General features: G+C 46.6%; 1 protein-coding gene and 13 non-coding genes across 14 annotated transcripts in view; 3 read left to right on the top strand and 11 right to left on the bottom strand.

Annotated features, from left to right (window-relative positions):
• Positions 1-5,417: 5,417 nt before the first annotated feature.
• FBXO4 (F-box protein 4) overlaps positions 5,418-25,532 on the bottom strand; it is a 51,351-nt gene continuing 31,236 nt past the window's right edge. The window contains 10 exon segments of the mRNA XM_061567738.1: positions 5,418-5,709; positions 5,712-5,759; positions 5,762-5,882; positions 5,884-6,015; positions 6,017-6,114; positions 6,768-6,985; positions 8,366-8,403; positions 8,405-8,445; positions 9,299-9,537; positions 10,988-11,211. Coding sequence (XP_061423722.1) covers positions 5,636-5,709; positions 5,712-5,759; positions 5,762-5,882; positions 5,884-6,015; positions 6,017-6,114; positions 6,768-6,985; positions 8,366-8,403; positions 8,405-8,445; positions 9,299-9,537; positions 10,988-11,211 — 1,233 coding nt within the window. The 3' untranslated portion in view covers positions 5,418-5,635.
• Positions 15,039-15,110, top strand: TRNAQ-CUG (transfer RNA glutamine (anticodon CUG)). Its single transcript has one exon. It is a non-coding gene; the product is annotated as a tRNA-Gln (tRNA).
• TRNAQ-CUG (transfer RNA glutamine (anticodon CUG)) lies at positions 17,272-17,343 on the top strand. The gene has a single exon. It is a non-coding gene; the product is annotated as a tRNA-Gln (tRNA).
• TRNAQ-UUG (transfer RNA glutamine (anticodon UUG)) lies at positions 18,061-18,132 on the bottom strand. The gene has a single exon. It is a non-coding gene; the product is annotated as a tRNA-Gln (tRNA).
• Positions 18,579-18,650, top strand: TRNAQ-UUG (transfer RNA glutamine (anticodon UUG)). The gene has a single exon. It is a non-coding gene; the product is annotated as a tRNA-Gln (tRNA).
• On the bottom strand, positions 20,718-20,789 carry TRNAQ-CUG (transfer RNA glutamine (anticodon CUG)). Its single transcript has one exon. It is a non-coding gene; the product is annotated as a tRNA-Gln (tRNA).
• Positions 21,384-21,455, bottom strand: TRNAQ-CUG (transfer RNA glutamine (anticodon CUG)). The gene has a single exon. It is a non-coding gene; the product is annotated as a tRNA-Gln (tRNA).
• Positions 21,976-22,047, bottom strand: TRNAQ-CUG (transfer RNA glutamine (anticodon CUG)). Its single transcript has one exon. It is a non-coding gene; the product is annotated as a tRNA-Gln (tRNA).
• On the bottom strand, positions 22,490-22,561 carry TRNAQ-CUG (transfer RNA glutamine (anticodon CUG)). Its single transcript has one exon. It is a non-coding gene; the product is annotated as a tRNA-Gln (tRNA).
• Positions 23,129-23,200, bottom strand: TRNAQ-CUG (transfer RNA glutamine (anticodon CUG)). Its single transcript has one exon. It is a non-coding gene; the product is annotated as a tRNA-Gln (tRNA).
• On the bottom strand, positions 23,621-23,692 carry TRNAQ-CUG (transfer RNA glutamine (anticodon CUG)). Its single transcript has one exon. It is a non-coding gene; the product is annotated as a tRNA-Gln (tRNA).
• Positions 24,118-24,189, bottom strand: TRNAQ-CUG (transfer RNA glutamine (anticodon CUG)). Its single transcript has one exon. It is a non-coding gene; the product is annotated as a tRNA-Gln (tRNA).
• Positions 24,709-24,780, bottom strand: TRNAQ-CUG (transfer RNA glutamine (anticodon CUG)). Its single transcript has one exon. It is a non-coding gene; the product is annotated as a tRNA-Gln (tRNA).
• Positions 25,315-25,386, bottom strand: TRNAQ-CUG (transfer RNA glutamine (anticodon CUG)). The gene has a single exon. It is a non-coding gene; the product is annotated as a tRNA-Gln (tRNA).

The following is a 25,532-nucleotide window of genomic DNA, read 5'->3' as shown; positions in this document are numbered from 1 at the left end:
GTGAGTCTATGGGTCTCAGGTCTAGCAAAACTGTATAGTAGACTGCACTAATGTTTAACACAAGACCGGTACCAAACCTCGGTTCAAATCAATTCCTGCCACCCCAACACATCCCAATTCTCAGACTGTCCAGGGCAAGCCTGGGCAGGCGGCAACCCCTACCCAAGAAACATTTAATTGTTGACCTTGTCTTGCCCACATGCAATTGCTACAGATATTTACTGAAGTTGGAATTCGAGCAAATGTTTCGAATGGACGATGCACCCCAATTATTGCTGCCTCATTCTGAGCCTCGCGAGATCGCCGGGCAGCGAAATATCAATAGACGCAAAACATCAAGTATAATGCCAGCTTCATGGAGAGGCATCGGGTTCATATCCATCATTATTGTTGTGACTGTTTGTATGAAGTCGCTAATTGGGTCTTGCTTGGTTTGTTCAAACCCACGCGTGGTTCACAGTAGGAGGCAGAAGCCGGCGCGTGATGTTCCCTGCGTCACTAACCACAGGGAGCGCGTTTGAGGAGCGGTGGCGCAACGGTTCAGCGAGCTTGCACTACGAACCCGGCGCCCCTCGAGTTGGTGGATTATCTGAACCGGTCCTGGGCCTCCCCTAGGTCGACTCAGCCTCATATAAGTACCTAGCGCGGTGTGTACTAAAGATTGCCACGAGACAAAGGCGGCCGGACGTGGGTATTGCCAACCCCCTGTGCAGTGCAATATCTTCATAGGCGTTCGCTAGCAGCACTTTGCCCCCCAAAGAATGAATCTGTACGGGGGATCTTTGTCTTAGTATCTGCACCACCACCACCACCAGGTGGGATAAAGCGCATCGCGGGGTGCACAACCCACGGCAGTGGCACCGTCCGTCCGTGTTGTCCGCACGCCGCCGGTGAAACGTGGCCCGTGGTGACGGAGTGGTTGTGGTGACATCCCAGGTTACCACGCACAGCGGCGGGTGACGAACCCCTTTGACCTGCGGGTCAGAATATTACTGAATTTCATACGGTAGCTGTAGCCACATGAGGCCTTACACTTTGAAACGGCCCACGAACAGGAAGTGTCCTTCAGTGCAAAATATCTTAGCCGCACTTAATCGCCTACTTAAGGGCAATATAGCCCATCTAGCAACACCGTTAAGAATTTTAATTTGCGCACTCGGTCACCCGTTGTCTCACAAGTCATTCTGAGGCTACGTGGTCAAAGCACAGTCCCAGCGTGATCAAAGTTTATTCTCAACTAATGTTGGCTCCATCAAAGATATCATCATCATCATCAAGCACCAATCTCTCGCGATCGTGCGATGTAACCTCATCGAGCACCTCATTACTCCATCTGCATGGTGGGCGTTACGGGCTTCTGAAATGCGTTGCATTCCGTGGTTTAATGGTACAGGAGAATTCTAGATTTGAAGCTTTCGTGACTGCAATGATTCATATTCTTAGGTTTTTTTCGGTAAAGTCACGTAGGTAAAAAAAACATTAAAAAGTTAAATAAAATAAAAAATAAAAATCACGACGTTTCGGAGGCAACGCAAGCTTCCGTCTTCAGGTGGTACCGTCACAGCCACGACAGCTGTATCAAGTAAATGAGAGATTGCAGGAGCTACCACTCTGTTTATATAATGGTTGGAAAGGATGGGCAAGGGCCGCATACTTTTTTATTAATATGGTAAGGTGAGGCTTAAGACTAAGAACAGGAGGTACAGGAGAAGTCCCAGCCTCGGGGAACCATCTATCACTCTTGGTCCGGTACCCGTGAACAGCGATCGGTAGCGATGCGGGGGATGCGGAACGCAAAGTGCCCGTGCTTGGTGGCGGAGTTCACGGCAGCGATGAAGACGCGCAATGGGTGGGCCGTGCGAGGTGTTGGCCCGACCAACTCGTCAATGCGCCACGCTGGTCGTAGCAGGTGCTCGTTAATGACATTCTTTTCCACACGAGTCTCTCAGTCCCCAGAGCAAGGAGGGGTTGTTGGGTATAGCCATCCGAGTGACAGACCCAGAACAACAACCAGTTTGCCACGGTTTGTGATGTAGAACACCCTGTACCGGGCTTTGATGGTGACTTGTAATTAATCAACTGCGGCTGCTGTGCGTTCTGACTCGAGTAGACTTTTTCGATTGTTTGATTTTGTTTGATTCATCGTTTTTTTGTGTTCGCCTGGGTTTTTTTTTTGTTAAACGCGCACGAGTTCCCAATGCGATTGCTCATTTGTCAGGCGCCGTGCTCTGCGCGGCTCATCGCTCCACGCCGCACCCCCCCCCCCCCCCCCGCTTGTTAAGGGCTTGGAGGCTGCCCCTGGGCCAGATGGTGACTCCACGTCCAGAGACCCCCCCCCCCCCTTCCCGACCCCCGATGAGCAGACGGGACAGATGCCCGGTTTCGGGGTGGCAGTGCCAGGTTTGCTCCTCCGGCTTTGCCGCGTGATGCAGTCGCAACATATTTGCACTTCCTTTCAACTCAAGTCACTTTTGGCCACACCGATTTTTTTTTTTACCCCACTTGATTTTTTTTATATATATAAAAGGCCTGCTGGTACATGGAGTGAAATTATTGACACCTGGGTAGGATTTCACGGGCTGTGCCATGCTGCTCTCTGTTGCGTGCGGCAGTGAGCGTGCAACTCAACTACGGGGGCAGCTTCTCTCAGCCTCCGCTTTGCCTCTCGTTGCACAGACGACGCCTCCTTCGATTCGTGAAGTTCCCAGCACGTGGAGAGAAACGGCAAAAGAACTACGGGGGGCAACCCTAAGCCACGCTATATATTTGTTTTATCTTGATGTTGGCTATAATTGGCGCAAACGTGTTCACATAATTGTTTCATACATTTGGCATTTATTTTTTCATAGTCTGAACGTGCAATTTATAACTTTTATAAACTTGAATAAATTATTGCCAAAAGAATCAACAGTTTAAATTGTTTCGGGGGGGGAAACAAAAGTGATTATAATCGGCCGGCCTAATATTTAGACAATACAAATCCGAGCATCATGCTGCCACACAAACACAAGGCATGCAGTCAACCCCAACGAACTAATCTATTACTTTATTGCAAAGTCTCACAACATTTCAGCGTCACACCATTCGCATGGGCCTGGAAGTTGGAGAGTTCACGTACCCGCCGTGCATATAGCGTACTTTCTCCCCTGAGAAGCGAGGACCGATGCCCCCATCGCGTGCCCGGACACTTTGCGTGTCGTTCTCTTCGCCGCAAGCAGGATGACGACGACGACGTCCAGACACCACCCCGCGTGCGATGACCACGTGCCGCTCCCTCGGCGTCGTGCGCGTCACAGTCGGTGGCTCTGCCGCCACGTGACCCGCTCAATTTTCCCGTGACGGGCGACCGCCTCCCTGAGACGCCGTAGGGAAGTTGTCACCGAGACGAAGCGCTTCGTGTTGGTTTCATTCAACTGCCGTTACCACCACCCCCTTCGAGAGGGTGCCATTGCGGAATACGGCGAAGATGTTATCTTCCTTGCCCGGTATGCAAGAGGTCAGGGGGGTTCGACCTCCCCCCCCCACCGCTGACGCCTGTTGTATATTTGGAGTTTTCACGTCTTTCCTCGTGGCTGCGAGGGTCCTCCGGAATTTAGAATCAACATGCGTTTAGATTTATATGGCTGCTATAAATGTCCACATGATATAAGCCACTTCGCTGCGCTGTCATTTTTGGCCAAGTCGTTTCTGAAAAAGAGGCTAATAGCTCAGTGCGCTTTAACTAAAGAGAGGGTTTGTTAGTTTTTATGGTGATTTGCTTACTTTTTCTATACTTTGCACTCCGTGTTTTTGTATTGTTTGTTGTTGTTCTGACCCACCCCTACTGGACATCTGTGAAAAAGAGCTTCATAGCTCATCGGATTCCTCCTCCAGTATAAATAAATACTCGTTGGTTATTTCGGTAAAGTCACGTAGTTAGAAAAAAAAACAAGTATAAATAAAGTTTCTTATTCTGAAAACCACAGCATTATTCTGTCCACAATTTAGTTTGAAGACCATCTTCCAGTTGTGGGGGTTGTAAGACACACACATTGTGGTCTGCCTTTACGAATCATGTCAATTCGGGTCTTTAAGAGCAGACGGCACAAGCTAACAATGCCCCACAGCCACGGGTGGAACGTGAACCGGCGACTTGCACAATTTGGCCAAAGATGAGCATGCAGGCTACTGGACCAAGCCCCTACTTGTTTGACCACAAGCATTCAAGCGGAGCAGTCTTGCTCGACTTCCAGAGCCACACGCGGCTCTTTAAGGACTGCCGTGCGGCCTTTTGGAATAAAAAAAAGAATGTCCCTTCTTGATATTTTGGTTGCCGACCCCTGACCAAGGAAGTCCATCTTCTTGGTTCTTTCGGTAAAGTCACGTAGAAGGGAAATAATAAAATAATAAAAATAAAACATAATAAAATACAATTCTCACGACGTTTCGGCCACAATGCAAGCAGCCGTCCTTGCATTGTGGCCGAAACGTCGTGAGAATTGTATTTTATGAAATAAATTTTATTATTTCCCTTCTACGTGACTTTACCGAAAGAACCAAGAAGATGAATCCCTGCAGTCACGAAAGCTTTACATGGAAGTCAGTTTCACCGTGGAAGTTCAGTTTACCATGGGCAGGCAACCTATGGCTCCGTAGACGCATGCGGCTCATTCAGGACTGTTCCATGACGTTATTTATTAAGTACCACCGTCTCGTATTCACAACATGCGGCTCTTGAAATACTGAAGTTTTTATTTTACCGAATTCGAACCAAGACGGCTCTTCTTCTTCTTGTTTCTGGTTTCCGACCCCTGTGCAACAAGTAACATGTCCTGCAAGTACCGGCCATTCACTCCACCATGGCTTTGCATTATTCTCAGTTTTATTAGCACGCATTAAGTAGTCGCACGTTGGGACAGCTCGTGATTGAATCTCATTACCGTGACGGTTTGCGATGCCCTGCATCAGAAGTGCTTTATGCGTAGTTACCGTGGTGCGTTGCATCGGGTGACAATGCGTTGGAGGTGTTGTCGTGATGTCGTATGTGACCTTATACCCCGTATTACATTCCACACCCTAGCCACTCTGATGCGATATTAAGAGAAACATTTTTTCCGAAAATGGTAATGCTCATTGCGCACGTTTCTCCCAATGAAAACTACCTTCTTCTCGTGGCGGTGCTTGGAAGCACAAGTGGAAGATAATCGAGAGAGAGAGAGAAAAGGAATGTCATAAACGTGAAATGGATAACAAAAACAAATGTAAAGTTTGTGTGTTTTTTTTATGTTTTCCTTTCTTTTGGAGACCCAGGATGCAGCCCTCTACGTTCAGTCTCCCGACAGCCAATCCCCGCAGCTCAAGCTGTGCAGCAGCCACGAGATGCCCTCCCGCACGCCTCCCAGCGAGCTCGCGTCCGCTGCGCACACCTAAAGTCCACGCACAAAGACAAGGATCCCCTGTGTAGCGTTAACAGACTGTTGGGGCAAGTGCTTTTAGCGAGCATCTATGAAGGCCTGCACGGCACACGAGGGGGTGGGCGACCAGCACCACGACCGGCCGTCTTTGTGTCTCCAGTGGTGATGTTTACACACTGTGCCACGTGCTCATTTGAGGCCGAGTCGACCTAGGTGAGGCCCAGGACCGGTTCAGATAATCGTCACTGGTGTTGGTCGTGAGCGGGAATCGAACTCGGGTCACCGTGTTGGTCACGCAGTGTAGCGCTAACCACTACACGTAGGCAACAGTGAGTAGGTGCGAGTTGATGGTCAGTGAAAGAGATACACGGAGAGCAGTTTCGGCAATTGCAAGTGACAGAAAGACGCCTGTAAAACCAAAAGGTGAAAACATCTACGAACGGTGACAAGACCGGTGCCGTTACAGAGCGCAGAGAGAGGTGTGCAGTAATGGATTGGCACGGGGTACCAGCCAGGCCCGAGGCAGGGCCTGCAGTCGCAGACGATGTGCCAGGAGCAGGGAAGGCACGCGCACGGTGGCCGGCTCGGACGTGCAGGCCAGCACCAGCAGAGGGCTGCCAGGGCGGACCGGCCTCCAGCATGGCCGACACGCGCGCCGTCTCATCCGCGCTGCCGCCACCGTCTGCCTTCTTCTCTTCCGCCGTCTCCCGCTGCGGCTCCCCTGTAAGCCGCATGGCAGATTTGCGCGACAATTCACTCGGAATGGCAACGCGCGTAATCTCAGCCGATCTCACGGTTAGCCGTGTGTGCCCAACGAGTGTGGACCGCACACCGTGAACAAGGACAAGGTCGTGGGGGTGCGCGTGACGTGGACGTGGTTTAGAGAAATCTATCAGTTTTTAAATTTCTAGCTGCGTGAAAATGACACGGATTCACGATGTACCTTCACAACGCAAGGCTCCGCCAACTTTAAAGGAAGATGCACGCGCGTGTCGTGGCTGTGTGCCCTAAGCAATGATGTTTCAGGACATTGCGACGATTGTAAAATCGGGATGTCACTCGGGTAAACGACAAAAATATGTTTTACTATGTATATTTGTACGTTTTTATTGAACCCGCAATACGAACACAACAGAGGTTACACAAATTCGCGTGCAGGAAACAGGTGGACGGAAGCCGCCCCCCCTCTGCGCGATTCTCCCCCGAAAGGGGGCCGGTGAGAGTTCACTTCCCTACAACGGTGGGGTCAACGATCGGAAGCGGGAGATGAACGGAGGGAGGGGGAGGGGTAGAACGGGGAGGGCGAGAGGGGAAAGAAGAGGAGGGAACAAATGTATGTTTTTAGCGATTTACAAGAATATGCTTTACAAGTACCTGGCCCAGCTTCTGCGTTGGCGACGTAAATGAAGGCGTCCACGTGGCGGCACGCGTCCTGCACGTGCGCTGTCGGGCGGTAGCGACGAGAGGCGCGGGAGGGCGGCCGCTCGCTGTCCTCTTGACCTCTGACCCAGCTCGCCCCCACGTCCAGCACCAGCAACTTGTCAGGCGCCACGCCGCCATTCGCCGCATCCGCGCCGCGCTCGCGCTCGCTCCTGCGGGGTACGTGACAGGGCAACGTCGGTTCCCCTCCGAAGAGATACCCCCCCCCACACACCCTAAACTTCCAAAGTTGCACAACAGTGGTCAGTCGACCTTCTTCATCATCTCTCCCATATCATCGTCATTGCTCTCATGCGCTCCACTCATTGGTTCGTCCACCCGTGTTGTAGACTTGATCTGCCGGGCTTACCGCGTTGTCTCGTCCGTACTGTGTTCAACCACCGCACTTCGCTTCTCTTTCCGTCTCTTCCCTCGCACTGAATCCACGTGGAAATTCCCTCCTCATCGCCTCTTTTCTAAAGTTTTTATAACCCTGCTCAAATTAAGAAAATTATTAACCCCCCACTATACAGCTTCGAAAGCGCTGTTTGTTGAATAGCGCTTAATCGTTTTGGGGCCGTTCAACAACTGTGATTTTTTTAATCGCTTAAAATTCGCCCATGAGACAAAAAATGTGACAAAATATCACATTTAAAAATTCGAGGACATTATCTACATCTGTGACGTGAGCTTAAACTAACACCCTACAGTTAGACGCAAAGCATGTGTCTTCTAATAGGCTAGTATGCACAAAAGCATCCATAACAAAACATTGTTTGGTGATGCTGCTTCTGTTCACGTTGGCAGTGGAGCACAATTAACAACAAACTCAACACGTCAAAAACACTGTGGCCTTGAAAGGGAATATATATTTATAAAAGGCAACGTTTTGGCCAAGGGACCTTTTTCACGGCACAGAACACCTTCATCACGTGCTATGACGAAGGGCCACTACCCGAAACGTCACCTACTATATATATTTTTACAGCGTTATTATCGAATGTGTTGCGTTTTGTACGTATCCGCAGGGGGCCTTGCAGCCTGCGTACAGTATTTAATCTGAAAGTGTTGCTCCCTGCGTATGTTACGCATGCATGTGCCGGGAGCTGCTCTTTAAGAACCGAACTGAAGAAGCTCTCGACACCACGCGGAGCGAAACGTCGGACGTCGTGCCCAACAGCACGCTGGCAACATCGCGAAAACGCGTCACAGGGCTATGGTCCAAGGACCGATTTTAAAAAGCAGGTCAGGCCAAGGCACGCAGCAGGTGCACGGGAACCGGTAGAGATGGTGACTCATTTCTTGGAATTTCTCTCACTTGATACAGCTATCGTGCTGTGACGGTTCCACCTGAAGACGGAAGCTTGTGTTGCCTCCGAAACGTCGTGATTTTTATTTTATTTAACTTTTATTAATTTTAATTTTTTTACCTACGTGACTTTACCGAATAAACCTAAGAATATGAATCCTTGCAGTCACGAAAGCTTCAAATCTAGAAAGAACGCGTGGGTTCCACCGTTCGGGCGTAGGGACGAGTGGGTGCAGGCCCTTACTTGGTGGCCGAGTAGAGGGTGAGGATGTTGAAGGTTCGTGCCTTCGTCGAACACAAACGAGATTCCGGATCCCGCACCGGCTGCCGGGGGACGACACGGGCAGCAACGGGCGATCGGACGAATCAAGGCCTCAGCCCAAAAGTCACCCTCGAAGAACTTTCACGTGTCTCAAGACTCAGGTTTTTTTCAGGTTTCTGTAAATTTGCTACGTTTTGCCGAATGCCAATTATAATATTATTTTCTTGTATGGCATTTCAAAAGGAGTCGGCAGAATTTAAAAGCATTGTGTTGAGTTTGGGAGAAGCCGTTTGATGGGCGTCTGGGATTCCGTTTGCACCTCTGGCAAAAGCGAGGAGTCACTGACCCTTGCAGAGTCACGAGCAGCATCTAATTCATCTTCATAATAAAAATGTTGCAATGACGGTTCACCCACAACCCGGTTAATTCCACCCATGGATAATCTCGAATGACCATATCCTCCGGATTATTAGATACTCTGGAGTGTAAGATGGTACCCAAACTTTGGGATCATATTGAAATATTTAATACATTCCAGAATGTACATCCCAGGAAAGCGGAATACGTTGTAAAATACAACCTTACGGATGGACGGATGGACAGCAGAGGTCGCAAACGGGTTTTGATTCCTTACCCGTACCCGTACCCGGCCACACCAGGGTCGCATATGGGTACCCGTACCCGGCCAGGTATGGGTACCCGTTCCCTACCCGTACCCGTACCCTACCCGAAATGAGTGACAAAAGGTTACTCACCAGTGACTCACAGTCTACCCGTACCCGGCCGCACCAGGGTCGCAAACGGCTACCCGTACCCGGCCGGGTACGGGTACCCGGCCGGGTACGGGTAGCCGGGTATCGGGTAGGGTACAGGTATCGGGTACCCGGTTGCGTCCTCTGAAGGAGAGTCACTCACCGTGAGAGTGTTGCTGCAGTGACGGCGCGACGCGGAACTCGTTGGGACTGCTGAGCAGCTGGCGCACCAGGGACACGCGCAGGCGCTCCAGGCCCGGCCCGAACATCGCGAAGCGCGGCTCGACGCGCCCAGCGCCCAGCGCCGCCCTCAGCAGCTGCGGCAGACGGGCAACGACGCCCGGCGCAGCCCTGCGCGACCCCGCCGCGCGCGACGGATTCTCCGCGTGGCCCCGAGCATACCTGCGCGGACAGAGTGGCAAATTGCGCTTCGGCCGCGATCGATGCTGCTTGCCGAGTGACGGTCTCTCATCAAAGAAGGCCGCGGTTACTCTCGCGGTCTGGCGATTACCATTTAAACTATGAAAATCGATTTTTTTTATTTTACCAGGTAAGGCCCACTGAGCTATGTAGCTCTTTTTCGGAAGCGACCTGGCCACAAATGATAGTGGCTTATCGTCGTGTGGAAATGTATAGCAGCCAAATACTCTAAACGCACGGAGGGAAAAACCGGAGGACCCGTATCAAAATCCACGCAACCACGGACAGAACATGCAAACTCCAAATATACAGGTGTCAGGGTCGGGGTCAAACCCATGACCTCCTGCATGCGAGGCAGATAGCATCTCGCCACCGTGGCGCCCCTACATAACGGACCATGCGATACCCGACTAAACATCCGGCGCCTGCGAGCGTGCTGGTCTCGTCGTGGCGTGACGTCATCTCAGGCGCGCTCCCTCCTTTGACTGCCACTCCATCGCGAATCCCGACGACTGACCATCACCCCCTTCCCGTGAAACGTCCTGCCTCTCACAGAGCACTTAGTGCAGGGGTCGGTCAGCAACCTGCGGCTCCGAAACCGCGTGCGGCTCTCTAAGGGACTGCTTCGTGACGCGTTCTTTATTTAGGACCACCACCGTCTCGTATTCACGCGCATTGTGGCTCTTGGAGTGTTTTTTGTTGACCGAATTAGGGTCCGTCCATAAATGACGTCACGCGATTTTGGACGATTTTTACCCCCCCCCTCCCTCGTCACATGGCGTCACAAAAAGTCAGACCCCCCCCCTCAAATATGACGTCATAAAGCTCTGCGCCCCCCCTCCAAAATAAAACATGCTTCAAGTTGCTTTAAACTATTGTCATTGTAGTGCGTATTGAATGTGACGCTGCACTCTGATGTTGTAGGAGAAAACATTTATTAAAAAGTCTATTTAATTAAGTAGAACGTGTTGTCTATATTTATTTAAAGTTGCGCATTTTGATGAGACGCCACATTTCTCAAACCCCTCTCCCCCCCTCGTCACACATCGTCACAAATGTCTGACCCCCCTCCCCCCCAGGTTTGTGACGTCATTTATGGACGGCCCCTTATAACAAAACGGCTCTTCTTATTTGAGTTGCCGAGCCCTGACTTAGTGTAATGATTGCCTAATGACAGTCAAACCGCTATTTTCTCAAAAGATAGAATGCATCGAGAACACATGTCATGGATTTTTCTGTGCCTTCACTGGTGAATGCACAAACGTTGTTATTTCAAAAACCTGCTTTATTTACAGGGGCAGCTGAAACCCAGATTCAAACGCAGAGCGTCACCTGCCAACCTCACATCAGATCTAAGAACTGCAAGGTGATTGTGCCCCCCTCCCCCCACTCCTGCAGCCACCCCCGCCCCCCCCCCCTCCGATGCACGCACATGGCCTTGAAGTCGGCGGCGACGGCCAGGTGGGGCCGCGTGAGTGCACGCACGTCGGGCATGCCGACGCGGCCCACGCATCGCCACGCCAGCGCGTCCCTCAGCAGCAGCCGGCGCCACAGCAGCGGGTCGGAGGCCAGGCAGCGCCACAGGCGGCTGACGGAGGCCAGAGCTGACAGGTCCCGGGCGCCCAGGAAGGACATCGTGTAGAGCTGCACGCCCAGCTGCACGGGAACACGACGCAAGAACATTTGGAATCGTGAAGCGAGCGGTCGAGATGAACGGTGTTGGGGGGGGTGTGCGGGAGTCAAATTGGAGGAACCGCCGCAAGAGATGGAGCGATGAGATGAGCTCGGATGGATTCTTGCATCATGACAACGGGATCGGTGCGGGTGCCCTGGGTAGGTGTTCGTTCAACAGTGGATCGATCGCTTGAATGCAACGCATCTCAAGATTCGGCAGAAAAACAGCACGGAAGGGAGATCATTCCAGTGCACTTGTACAGAGCTCAGTCCTCCCATTTCGAGATTTTAAGTTTTCGTGACTGCAAGGATTCATACTCTTTGGTTTTTTCGATAAGGCACGTAGGTAAAAAATAAATAAATGAAAAACAACTCAATTAAATCACGACGTTTCGGAGGCAACACAAGCCTCCGTCTTCAGGTGGAATCGTGAAGCGAGACAAATTTTGGCTGTAAGGGTTCCACCTCATAACGGAGGCTTGTGTTGCCTCCGAAACGTCGTGATTTAATTTAGTTGTTTTTCATTTGTTTATTTAGTATAGACCTCCCATTGTTTGCTGTTAGAGGAAAAATGTGAGGTACGACCAAGACTTCAACTCGGATCGAAAGGCTTCAGAGTCCTGAGTGGCAACCATTTACACGATGCATCCACCGCACCTGATCACTTTGCGATGCAATCTCTCTACCGCAGTCTCTCTGGCTTAAATTGTTTCAACTGTGTTAGATTAGCACCAATTTGTAGTTTCCTAGAGTGCTTGAGGACTCAGCGTGTTGGCTAGTCATAAATACGCCGAGGTTCCCACTGAAAAAGAATAGTGTAATGACTACATTATACCGAGTACAATATTCACTTATGGTATTGGTACTTTAATTCAAATAAAATAATGAAGTTTCCACCAAGACTTGAACTTGGATCACGTGATTCAAAATCACGAGTGCTAACCATGACACCGTTGAACCGACTGATGCCTTCCCTTTTCAACCACTCACCACACAATCTCCCCCTAAATGTAGCAAATGTTCCGCATGAATGCTCATCGGGCCTGATCGCGTTAACAGTGCCTAAGACACTCGGTGGGTGAGTCATTAATCCATTGAAGGTTCCAACGAGCAAAAACGGACTGCGGTTATTGAAATTGTTACGTGGTATTGAGCACGGATTGTAGATCGTGGAAGAAAAAAAAGACGGCGTTTCTAATTTTACTGAGATTCGCATTCCGCTCGCTGCATCCAGAATCCAGCGTGCTCCACGGTACACCGAGCGTCAGAGGTCGCAACCGTGTGCCCGATACCCGTACCCCACCCGATACCCGGCTACCCGTTTGCGACCCTGGTGCGGCCGGGTACGGGTAGGCCGTGAGTCACTGGTGAGTCACCGTTTGTCACTCATTTCCCAACGTCTTGTCTCTTCTCACAATTCAAGTTCCTAGAATCAACCCACCCGCGCCTACAACATGGCTTCATCCCAGAGGTCGCAATCGGGTACCCGGCCGGGTACGGGTAGAGTACGGGTATCGGGTACCCGATTGCGACCTCTGGGACGGGTACGGCCGGGTACGGGTAACCCGTTTGCGACCCTGGTGCGGCCGGGTACGGGTAAGGAATCAAAACCCGTTTGCGATCCTCTGCCAAGCGTCGGCTTCGACCTCCTCACTGAGCAGGAGAGAGCATCAGGGAGGCGGGCCCGCTGAGATCGTGGCAAAACACCACTCTCTAGCTCAGTGTTGGGGTGCAGGTCGGTGAGTGCAGATTCAAGCGAGCTCATGTCCTTCCCACTGTTGACTGGGAAATCAAACTGCCTTAGAGAGACAAAAAACACGATCATCTTCACCGTTAAAATCTTAACTCACGATTTTATTGATGAAGAAACTGTGAAATTAAGAGTTGCAAAACTCAGTCGAAGTTAGCCAGGGGGTTGAACTCAGATCGCATGATTTAGTACTGAGTGCAAACCATTACATCATAGGACCATCACACCGCATCGCCATGCAATGTGATCTCTGTTCGGCAGTGTCTCGAGCTACATTATGTTAATAAAATAAATTACCTGCCGGTTTCATTGCAATTTGAGCTACCAGGGTACAGGAATCAAAGCCCTGATTGCTAACCACGACACCACTGACACCACAAACTTTTGGCAGAAGTTGCTCAGCTTAAGTGTAGCAAACGTTTACATCCTGATTCTTTGACGAGTGCTTGAGAACGAACCAATGTTAGTAATTAATCCGCCAAAGGTTCTAATCAGAAAAAGTAATTGCGGTTGTTGATGAAACTTTACAGAGCAATGTCGAACTCCAGCTGTGAAACATTACTATTCTCAGGCACCGCCAAAGTTTGAACTAAGACCCCCCCCCCCCTAGCAAATGAATGTTGTGGCCAATCGTGTTGTTGTTGTTTGGCAAGTGAGAGGACACCAGAGAGCCTGGAGAAAACCCAAAATCGGAGGTTATTGATAGACAGCCAGGCTTGTTTTACCATGTTTAGTTGTTTTCTTTTTTCACACTATTGTTATGTAGGCCAGGCTTAGTCACAAACCGTACCTCTCCATAACAAAGGCTCAGCCTTTGTTATGGCTCAGCCTTTGTTATGCAGTCTATTCTTAGTCTTAAGCCTCACCTTACCATATTAATAAAAAGTGTGCCTTACTTGGCCCTTCCCCTCTCCAACCATTATATATACGGAGTGGCATCTCTTGTAATCTCTCATTTACTTGATACAGCTGTCGTGGCTGTGACGGTTCCACCTGAAGACGGAAACTTGTGTTGCCTCCGAAACGTCGTGATTTTTATTTTATTTACTTTATTAATTTTAATGTTTTACCTACGTGACTTTACCGAAAAAACCTAAGAATATGAATCCTTGCAGTCACGAAAGCTTCAAATCTAGAATTAAGACTCAAAAGCTGAACACATTTAGATGTAACCCATTGCTCTACTGCCGTCTCCTGGTCAGGAATATATTAGCACGTCAAAAGGGGCTTGCTGCGTTGAACTAATTCGAGAAGACGCCTTTTGGCGTCATCTGGTCCAACCCACATGTGAGACTAGGCTCTAAGGAAAGCTGTCTCGGGTGTGGACCAATCAACTTCAAGGACATCAGAGTTGTGTTTTTTGTTTGCATTATGACTGCAGGTATTGTGGTCTATGCAAACATGACCCCTCGTAAAAAAGGTGTCCGTTTTGTTGCCAGATAAAAGGGTAAAAAAACCAAATATCAAGACGAAAAGAGTGACACTTTATCACGATCCAGTAAGACTTAACTAGATTTAAATTAAAAATTCAACCTTTTTTAACATAGCGTAAAATATAAAACCAAGAGGTCACGCTGAAACTTGAACTCAAGATTCAAGGGTTACAAAGAGAAAATAATCTCACGTTGGACTAATTGAAGATTTTTCTGAATTGCACCCGAATGATTGAGCAATGGTGAGTGCGTTGATTTCTTGATGAGTGTGCACTCATGTCACGTGCGGTTTCTGTTGGTAGCCCCTGTGATTGTGCCAGGTGTAAACATTTTAGTAGCGTTTTAAATGGAGAGTTCCATAAAAATAACTCAAAAGAAAACTCAATAAAAGAACAAAAAATTCGAGTTAACGTTTTTCAATTGAATTCATGGAAAAGTAATGCCCCTTCACGTGTTTGATATTAAAATGAATTATCTTTGTGAAACTGGCCAGGAGATGGCAGTACAGAAAGGATATGCAGTGTCAGGAGCAAGTGCAGATGGCTTGGTTCTCAGAAAAGACTTTTCTAAATTTGGGCTCAGCAGCTGCTGCCAAGAGATTGTGCAATGAGGCAGCTCTACGTGGAGGTTCCATGGTGTAATGGTTAGCACTCAGGACTCTGAATCCTGCGATCCGAGTTCAAATCTCGGTGGGACCTACAAATAATTATTTTTTTCTCTTTATACGTGACTTGACCGAAAGAACCAAAGAGTAATTCCTGCAGTCACGAAAGCTCCAAGTTAAGTTTTTGTTATACTCTTAGGTTTTTCGGTAAAGTCACGTAGGTAAAAAAAAATAATTAATGTAAATAATAATATAAATAAAATAAATGTGATTTATTTTTTATTTTATTATATTATTTCTATTATTTTTTATTTTTTACCTACGTGACTTTACCGAAAAACCTAAGAGCATGAATCCTTGCAGTCACGAAAGCTTCAAATCTAGAATTACGTTTTTTTTTTACCGACAAAGAAACTTATTTTAAGTTTTAGTAAAAAAAAAAATCAAAAATTCAATTGCATAAGCTGACTGGATCGAAATCAAATGTTCAGCTTTTTGTCCTCTCGAATTTAGTTATGAGGCAAAGTCACCTCCTGGGTACGCATCTGCATGTGAAATTATGCGTTTGCATGTATAATGGTGAAGTTGCGTGTGAAGTCACGTAGTTGCATGTGTCATGGTGTATTTGCACGTGTCCAGTAATGATCCATTGAATGTACATGCGAAGGTGCTATGGAGATGTTAGTACAGAAATTAATTGAATCTAAATTTAGCTGAACTTTGGGTATTTCCCTCCTCGTATTGCATGGGTTTTCTCTGTACACTGGTTTCTTACCATTTTTCAAACATCCCAAAGCAGTACCCTTCTGAAAGAGGATCTTTGATAAAAGGGAAATATTATTTAAATGAAAAGGCCACGGTTAGAAATGTAAGAAGTTAGTTTGTTTAGACAGTAAAAGTATTATTGTGACTGTATTCAATGTAAATACTCGTGCTTGACTCCTCCATGTGGCTTGTTCCAGTCACCCAAACGTTCCTCTCATCGTGATAAATTAAAGAATCTGAGCTGTACCATTCCCCTGTCAAACACACATTATGACATATTTCCAATAGCCATTATAATAAATACTGTTTCCATCACAAGTAAAAAAAAAAAATGAAAACTCGTGATTTTCATAATGATGGAACGATACATTGGAATCCATACTGCAGTCACGAAAGCTTCAAATCAAGATTAAAACATTGTAAGTTTTGCAAACGTATGCCGACGTTTTGGAAGAACCCGCTGAGACTGGAACTCAAATTGCAGGATTCAGAGCCCTGAGGGCGAACCATAACACAATGGAACCACCTCGTAAACACGACACACGACACAAGTGGGAAAGCAGAGAGAGTTGCGACACACGACAGGAGGGATATGGGAAGGTGTCATCGTGGAAAATAACAATTGAGCTAATTTCTCTCACTTTTTACTGAGCAAGCAGGATGTCTTAGAAACTGAATCATGTTGAGTCAAAATCAAAACGCAAATCTCCTGATTTTCATGAAAAACCTATGAATTTAAGATTTTATTAAATTTAAGATTTGATCAAATTGCAGTATTCAGATTCCTGAGTGCTAACCATTACACCAGGAACCACCTTATGAACTAGTTTTATGACACGAGTGAAAACTGAAAAAAAGTGAAGGCAAATCGAGCCAAACGACAGAGGGGACATGGGCAGGTGTAACTGTATAGTAATTCAGCACGATGTTGAAATTCAGATCAGTGATTGCAGATTTAGTGATTGTCATGCGGAGTGATTTTGGGGGGACAGAACTCAATGTTGACTCATTATTCAGGCTGCCTTAGAAGCTGAAACATTCTTGATTTGTAGCTTTCGTGACTGCAGGAATCTATACTCTTTGGTTCTTTCGGTAAAGTCACGTAGGTAGAAATAAAGAAACATTATCACGACGTTTCGATAGCAACACAAGCGATCGTGTTCAGGTGAAAATCGCGATTGCCGCGATGTCTGCTGCCAGCAGCACGATGTCTGCTGCCTCACCTGAAGACGATGGCTTGTGTTGCTATCGAAACGTCGTGATTTATTTTGTTTTATTTCTACCGACGTGACTTTACCGAAAACACGTTCCTTCGGAGTGGGCAGGTAGGAACTTGGTTCAACCAATCCGAGAGCGTACGTGTTTGGGCGGGGGCTATGCACGACAAAGAGCCACGGTTACACCTAACCCATCGCCCCTCCGAAATTGGGATCTATTTGTCTTAACTTTTTCTCAATTCTCACTTGTGTAATGAGTCCATTTCATCAGTTGGTTCCATGGTGTAATGGTTAGCACTCAGGACTCTGAATCCTGCGATCCGAGTTCAAATCTCGGTGGGACCTTCCCATAATTTTACGAATATTTATATTGTACTTTTGTTACAATTAAAATCTTGAGTTCTGAATTAACGCGTTCCTTCGGAGTGGGCAGGTAGGAACTTGGTTCAACCAATCCGGGAGCGTACATGTTTGGGAGGGGCACACCTCTGGTTGGCTGCTGGCTCGCGGTCACGTGACGCACTTCAACCAATCCGAGAGCATACATATTTGTGAGGGGCCATGCACGACAGACAGACAAATAATTCCTGGTGGGCAGTGTGGAACAGTTGTTCCTACCTGCTGTATAAACGATAACTTGACTTTAGGTCGCCAGGTAGCCAGCCAGGTAGCCAGCCCCCTTAACTATCGGCCCCTCCCTTAGGCTCCTCCCCTGACCCCCCCTCCCTTAGGCCCCTCCCCTGACACCCCCCCAAATCCTTAGGCCCCTCCTCTGACCCCCCCCCCCCTCAGGCCCCTCTCCTGTTTCCCCCCTTCCTTAGGCCCCTCCCCTGACCTTCCTCCCTTAGGCACCTCCCCTCTCCGTACCCGGCAGTAGGTCTCCACCAATCAAAGAGCTGTTTATATTATATATATTTATGCACGACAGACAAAAAATCCCTGGTGAGCAGTGTGGAGCATATTGTTCCTACCTATATAAGGAAAAATCAGTTTAAATAATTACTAAGAACTCGTGATCCCAATTATTGAAACAACTACCAAAAGCATTTGTTTAACATGACTTGGTTCCACCGAGATTTGAACTCGGATCGCAGGATTCAAAGTCCTGAGTGCTAACCATTACACCATGGAACCTTCACAAAGAAATCTTGTTACACAGTCAACACAAGAGTGGGTTCAATCAATTGTATTAAATCATTAAAACAATAATGCTGCTTCCAACTTTTTTTTTAAGAATGAGTGGTTGCTGTTAAGAGATTATGAAGTTAGTAGGGCAAGTGTACCATTATAATGGTTATTAGCACTCAGGACTCTAAATCCTGTGAACTATGTTCACGTCTCGTTTGTAACCTCGCCAGGATCTAAGGCAGCCTGACTGTTGAGCCAAAAGTGAGTGCTGTGCTCCCAAAATCACTCCACATGACAACCACTAAATCTGCAATCAATTATCTGATTTTCAACATCGTGCTCAATTCCTATATGCCACGGTTCCACCTGCCCATATCCCCTCTGTCATTTGTCTCGATATGCCTTCACTTTTTCTCAATTCTCACGTGTGTAATGAGGCTGGTTCATCAGTTGGTTCCATGGTGTAATGGTTAGCACTCAGGACTTTGAATCCTGCGATCCGAGTTCAAATCTCGGTGGAACCTGTGGATGCATTTTTTAAATATTTGCTTTTAAATAAATTATTGGGGAGAGAAAAACGGGGTTTAACACGCACATTATTCACACATTTGGTAATGTTTTATGATTGTGTAAACGTAGGACCAGGAGGCAGTACATCCATAAATTAAATCGAAGTGTGCTGGCTCAGGTTTGAGTGCCGGAGAACATGTGCACCAGAGATGGAGTCATTAAATCATCACGCATGCAGACGCTAAATGGATAGTTGCTCCACAATCGATTGTTTCTTCACCCGATGTGAATTTGCGGCAATGTGCGGATATCTTCATCCAGCGGTGGATAGATCGTGGCCGCTGACGGTGGAGGTTTTTCTTTTTTGCACCAATGAAGTGTTCTCAATAAAAAATGTAATCGATTAATCACTGACCAACAAGCAGAGCTTAAGCCCTCTAAGGAGTTAGTGCAGTAAAGACTTTTATTGTCTGAAGGCCGTTGACGTGGCACTTTTCAGGGCGTTAAAGGCGAACTAGAAAACGGCGCGTATTAAGGAATTGTGAACTGAGCTGTGGTGGGAGCTGTAGCATTGAAATCAGCTCTTGTAAGAACAAGATGGATTTCACGAAAAATTACTAGACCCAAAAAAATTTAACTTGTCAAATGAGAACGAATACATTGATTGAACTCGACATACGGAGGATGTATTTATTGCAACACAAAAATACACTTGGTTCCACCGAGATTTGAACGCAGAACACAGGATTCAGAGTCCTGAGTGCTAACCATTACACCATTGCACCCACCACAGCTCAGTTCGCAATTCCTTAACTCGACATGCGGAGACATACGAGTGACTTAATAAAAAGTGAAGGCAAATAGAACCAAATAAATAGGGGATATGGGCAGGAGTAACCGTGGCATAGAGAAATTGAGCACGATGTTGCAAATCAGATCAGTGATTGCAGATTTGGAGGTTGTCATGTGCAGTGATTTTGGGAGCACTCACTGCTGACTCAACAGTCAGGCTGCCTTAGATCCTGAAGCATATTCCGTTAAAATAAAACAGGTAGGAAGAACAGTTCCACACTGCCCATCAGGGATTATTTGTATGTCTGTCGTGCATAGTCCCTCCCAAAAATGTACGCTATCGGATTGGTTGAAGTGCGTCACGTGACTGCGAGCCAGCAGCCAACCAGAGGTGCGCCCCTCCCAAACATGTACGCTCCCGGATTGGTTGAACCAAGTTCCTACCTGCCCACTCCGAAGGGACGCGTTAACTCAGAACTCAAGATTTTACTGGTAGGAACGAAGTGGACCAGCCTACAATAGATTATATCGTCCGTCCGTCCGATGTCCGATTACGTGTAGCAACATCGCCCCCTACTGAAAACACTTGGCATGACCCTACAAAAACCTTTAGACTCTGTGAGGCTTTCCTGGCTAAACAAGTGTAACATTCCCTTATAATTCCCTCAGATAGCTTTTAATTAAAACATTTAAATTAATGAGGCTTTCCTGGCTAAACACGTGTAACATTCCCTTATAATTCCCTGAGATAGCTTTTAATTAAAACTTTGAAATTAAATAAAAAAACTCACAGCGCCCTAAAGCCTACAGCTAGGCCTAAAGCCTAGAACTAGGCCTCAAAGTCTACCTTCGTATCGTACCCCCGCGTGTGTGAAAGGGAGTTAATGTTTAACAATGTTACATTCCCGGATGTTTTAAAATAGAAACATTTACATTTAAAGCTTTTACATTAATAATTAAAACATTTAAATTATACATTAATAATTAAAACATTTAAATTAAAAATTAACTCACAGCGCCCTAAAGCCGACAGCTAGGCCTAAAGCCTAGAACTAGGCCTCAAAATCTCCCTTCGGATCGTCCGATTAGGTGTAGCAACATCGCCCCCTACTGCAAACATTTGGCAGGACCCTACAAAAACCTTTAGACTCAGTGAGGCTTTCCTGGCTAAACAAGTGTAATAATACATTATGTTTCTATTCTTTGGTTATTCGTTCCGACCAGCCCACCCCGCAGGGTCCTGTTAATTCTAACAAAAGTACAATATAAATATTCGTAAAAATATGGGAAGGTCCTACCGAGATTTGAACTCGGATCGCAGGATTCAGAGTCCTGAGTGCTAACCATTACACCATGGAACCAACGGGTAACCTGTGCTCATTACACGAGTGAAAACTGAGAGAAAGAGAAGGAAAATAGAACCAAATGACAGTGGAAATGTGAGCAGGTATAATCGTGGCATATAGTAATTCAGCACGATATGGGAATTCAGATCAATGATTGCAGATTTAGTGATTGTCATGCAGAGTGATTTTGAGAGGACAGGACTCACTGTTGACTCATTAATCAGGCTGCCTTAGAAGCTGAAACATTCTTGATTTGAAGCTTTCGTGACTGCAGGAATCTATACTCTTTGTTTATTTCGGTAAAGTCACGTAGGTAGAAATTAAGAAAAATAATCACGACGTTTCGATAGCAACACAAGCGATCGTGTTCAGGTGAAAATCGCGATAGCCGCGATGTCTGCTGCCAGCAGCACGATGTCTGCTGCCTCACCTGAAGACGATGGCTTGTGTTGCTATCGAAACGTCGTGATTTATTTTGTTTTATTTCTACCAACGTGCCTTTACCGAAATAACCAAAAAGCTGACTCATATTCAGTTGAAATAATAACTCAGAACTCAGAAATTGAATTATGACAAAACTTTTAAACAAAGTTTTGTCAAAACATGATTAGGTCCCACCGAGATTTGAACTCGGATCGCAGGATTCAGAGTCCTGAGTGCTAACCATTACACCATGGAACCAACTGATGAACCGGGCTCATTACACAAGTGAGAATTGAGAAGACGTTAAGACAAATAGAACCCAATTACAGAAGGGCGATGGGTTAGGTGTAACCGTGGCATCTAGGAATTGAGCACGATGTGGGAATTCAGATCAGTGATTGCAGATTTAGTGGTTATCATGATGAGTGATTTTGGGAGCAATCACTGATGACTCAACAGTCAGGCTGCCTTAGATCCTGAAGCATATTCAGTTAAAATAATACAGGCAGGAACAACAATTCCACACTGCCCACCAGGGATTATTTGTCTGTCTGTCGTGCATAGCCCCGCCCAAACACGTACGCTCTCGGATTGGTTGAAGTCTGTCACGTGACCGCGAGCCAGCAGCCAACCAGAGGTGCGCCCCTCCCAAATATGTACCCTCCCGGATTGGTTGAACCAAGTTCCTACCTGTCCACTCCGAAGGAACGCGTTAATTCAGAACTCAAGATTTTAATTGTAACAAAAGTACAATATAAATATTCGTAAAATTATGGGAAGGTCCCACCGAGATTTGAACTCGGATTGCAGGATTCAGAGTCCTGAGTGCTAACCATTACACAATGGAACCAACTGACGAACCGGGCTCATTACACAAGTGAGAATTGAGAAAAGGTTAAGACAAATAGAAACCAATTACAGAAGGACCGATGGGTTAGGTGGAACCGTGGCATCTAGGAATTGAGCACGATGTGGGAATTCAGATCAGTGATTGCAGATTTAGAGGTTGTCATGTGGAGTGATTTTGGGAGCACTCACTGCTGACTCAAGTCAGGCTGCCTTAGATCCTGAAGCATATTCAGTTAAAATAATATAGGTAGGAAGAACAGTTCCACACTGTCCATCAGGGATTATTTGTCTGTCTGTCGTGCATAGCCCCTCCCAAACATGTTCGCTCTCGGATTAGTTGAACCAAGTTCCTACCTGCCCACTCTGAAGGAACGCGTTAACTCAGAACTCAAGATTTTAATTGTAACAAAAGTACAATATACATATTCGTAAAAATATGGGGAAGGTCCCACCGAGATTTGAACTCGGATTGCAGGATTCAGAGTCCTGAGTGCTAACCATTACACCATGGAACCAACTGGTGACCTGTGCTCATTACACGAGTGAAAACTGAGAGAAAGAGAAGGAAAATAGAACGAAATGACAGTGGAGATGTGGGCAGGTAGTCGTGGCATATAGTAATTCAGCACGATGTGGAAATTCAGATCAATGATTGCAGATTTAGTGATTGTCATGCGGAGTGATTTTGGGAAGACAGGACTCAATGTTGACTCATTAATCAGGCTGCCTTAGAAGCTGAAACATTCTTGATTTGAAGCTTTCCTGACTGCAGGAATCTATACTCTTTGGTTCTTTCGGTAAAGTCACGTAGGTAGAAATAAAGAAAAAGTATCACGACGTTTCGATAGCAACACAAGCGATCTTGTTTAGGTGAAAATCGTGATAGCCGCGATGTCTGCTGCCAGCAGGACTATGTCTGCTGCCTCACCTGAAGATGATGGCTTGTGTTGCTATCGAAACGTCGTGATTTATTTAGTTTCATTTGTACCAACGTGCTTTACCGAAATAACCAAAAAGCTTAATCATATTCAGTTGAAATAATAACTCAGAACTCAGAAATGTAATTATGACAAAACATGATCAGGTCCCACCGAGATTTGAACTCGGATGGCAGGATTCAGAGTCCTGAGTGCTAACCATTACACCATGGAACCAACTGATGAACCGGGCTCATTACACAAGTGAGAATTGAGAAAAAGTTAAGACAAATAGAACCCAATTACAGAAGGACCGATGGGTTAGGTGAAACCGTGGCATCTAGCAATTGAGCACGATGTGGGAATTCAGATCAGTGATTGCAGATTTAGTGGTTATCATGATGAGTGATTTTGGGAGCACTCACTGATGACTCAACAGTCAGGCTGCCTTAGATCCTGAAGCATATTCAGTTAAAATAATACAGGTAGGAACAACAGTTCCACACTGCCCACCAGGGATTATTTGTCTGTGAGTCGTGCACGAATGAGCTATCCAACCAAGTTCCTAACTGCCCACTCCGAAGGAACGCGTTAACTCAGAACTCAAGATTTTAATTGTAACAAAAGTACAATATAAATATTCGTAAAATTATGGAAAGGTCCCACCGAGATTTGAACTCGGATCGCAGGATTCAGAGTCCTGAGTGCTAACCATTACACCATGGAACCAGCTGGTGATCTATGCTCATTACACGAGTGAAAACTGAGAGAAAGAGAATGAAAATAGAACCAAATGACAGTCGAGATGTGGGCAGGTATAATCGTGGCATATAGTAATTCAGCACGATTGAGCACCATGTCGGGAATTCAGATCAGTGATTGCAGATTTAGTGCTTATCATGATGAGTGATTTTCGGAGCACTCACTGATGACTCAACAGGCTGCCTTAGATCCTGAAGCATATTCAGTTAAAATAATACAGGTAGGAAAAACAGTTCCACACTGCCCACCAAGGATTATTTGTCTGTTTGTCGTGCACGAATGCGCTATCCAACCAAGTTCCTAACTGCCCACTCCGAAGGAACGCGTTAATTCAGAACTCAAGATTTTAATTGTAACAAAAGTACAATATAAATATTCGTAAAATTATGGAAAGGTCCCACCGACATTTGAACTCGGATCACAGGATTCAGAGTCCTGAGTGCTAACCATTACACCATGGAACCAACTGATGAACTGGGCTCATTACACAAGTGAGAATTGAGAAAAGGTTAAGACAAATAGAACCTAATTACAGAAGGGCGATGGGTTAGGTGTAACCGTGGCATCTAGGAATTGAGCACGATGTGGGAATTCAGATCAGTGATTGCAGATTTAGTGGTTATCATGATGAGTGATTTTGGGAGCAATCACTGATGACTCAACAGTCAAGGCTGCCTTAGATCCTGAAGCATATTCAGTTAAAATAATACAGGCAGGAACAACAGTTCCACACTGCCCACCAGGGATTATTTGTCTGTCTGTCGTGCATAGCCCCGCCCAAACACGAACGCTCTCGGATTGGTTGAAGTGTGTCACGTGACCGCGAGCCAGCAGCCAACCAGAGGTACGCCCCTCCCAAACATGTACGCTCCCGGATTGGTTGAACCAAGTTCCTACCTGCCCACTCCGAAGGAACGCCTTAACTCAGAACTCAAGATTTTAATTGTAACAAAAATACAATATATATTCGTAAAATTATGGTAAGGTCCCACCGAGATTCGAACTCGGATCGCAGGATTCAGAGTCCTGAGTGCTAACCATTACACCATGGAACCAACTGGTCATCTGGTCTCATTACACGAGTGAAAACTGAGAGAAAGAGAATGAAAATAGAACCAAATGACAGTCGAGATGTGGGCAGGTATAATCGTGGCATATAGTAATTCAGCACGATTGAGCACCATGTGGGAAATTCAGATCAGTGATTGCAAATTTAGTGGTTGTCATGTGGAGTGATTCTGGGAGCACTCACTGCTGACTCAACAGTAAGGCTGCCTTAGATCCTGAAACATATTCAGTTAAAATAATACAGGTAGGAAGAACAGTTCCACACTGCCCACCAGGGATTATTTGTCTGTCTGTCGATCGTGCATAGACCCTCCCAAAAATGTACGCTCTCGGATTGGTTGAAGTGTGTCACGTGACCGCGAGCCAGCAGCCAACCAGAGGTGCGCCCCTCCCAAACATGTACGCTCCCGGATTGGTTGAACCAAGTTCCTAACTGCCCACTCCGAAGGAACGCGTTAACTCAGAACTCAAGATTTTAATTGTAACAAAAGTACAATATAAATATTCGTAAAATTATGGAAAGGTCCCACCGAGATTTGAACTCGGATCGCAGGATTCAGAGTCCTGAGTGCTAACCATTACACCATGGAACCAGCTGGTCATCTATGCTCATTACACGAGTGAAAACTGAGAGAAAGAGAATGAAAATAGAACCAAATGACAGTCGAGATGTGGGCAGGTATAATCGTGGCATATAGTAATTCAGCACGATTGAGCACCATGTCGGGAATTCAGATCA

This window comes from Lethenteron reissneri, chromosome 39 (assembly GCF_015708825.2).
Source record: "Lethenteron reissneri isolate LAM-NWPU_2019-01 chromosome 39, ASM1570882v1, whole genome shotgun sequence".
In the NCBI taxonomy this organism is placed as follows: Eukaryota; Metazoa; Chordata; class Hyperoartia; order Petromyzontiformes; family Petromyzontidae; genus Lethenteron; species Lethenteron reissneri.
This window is presented reverse-complemented; position numbering and strand designations above follow the sequence as displayed.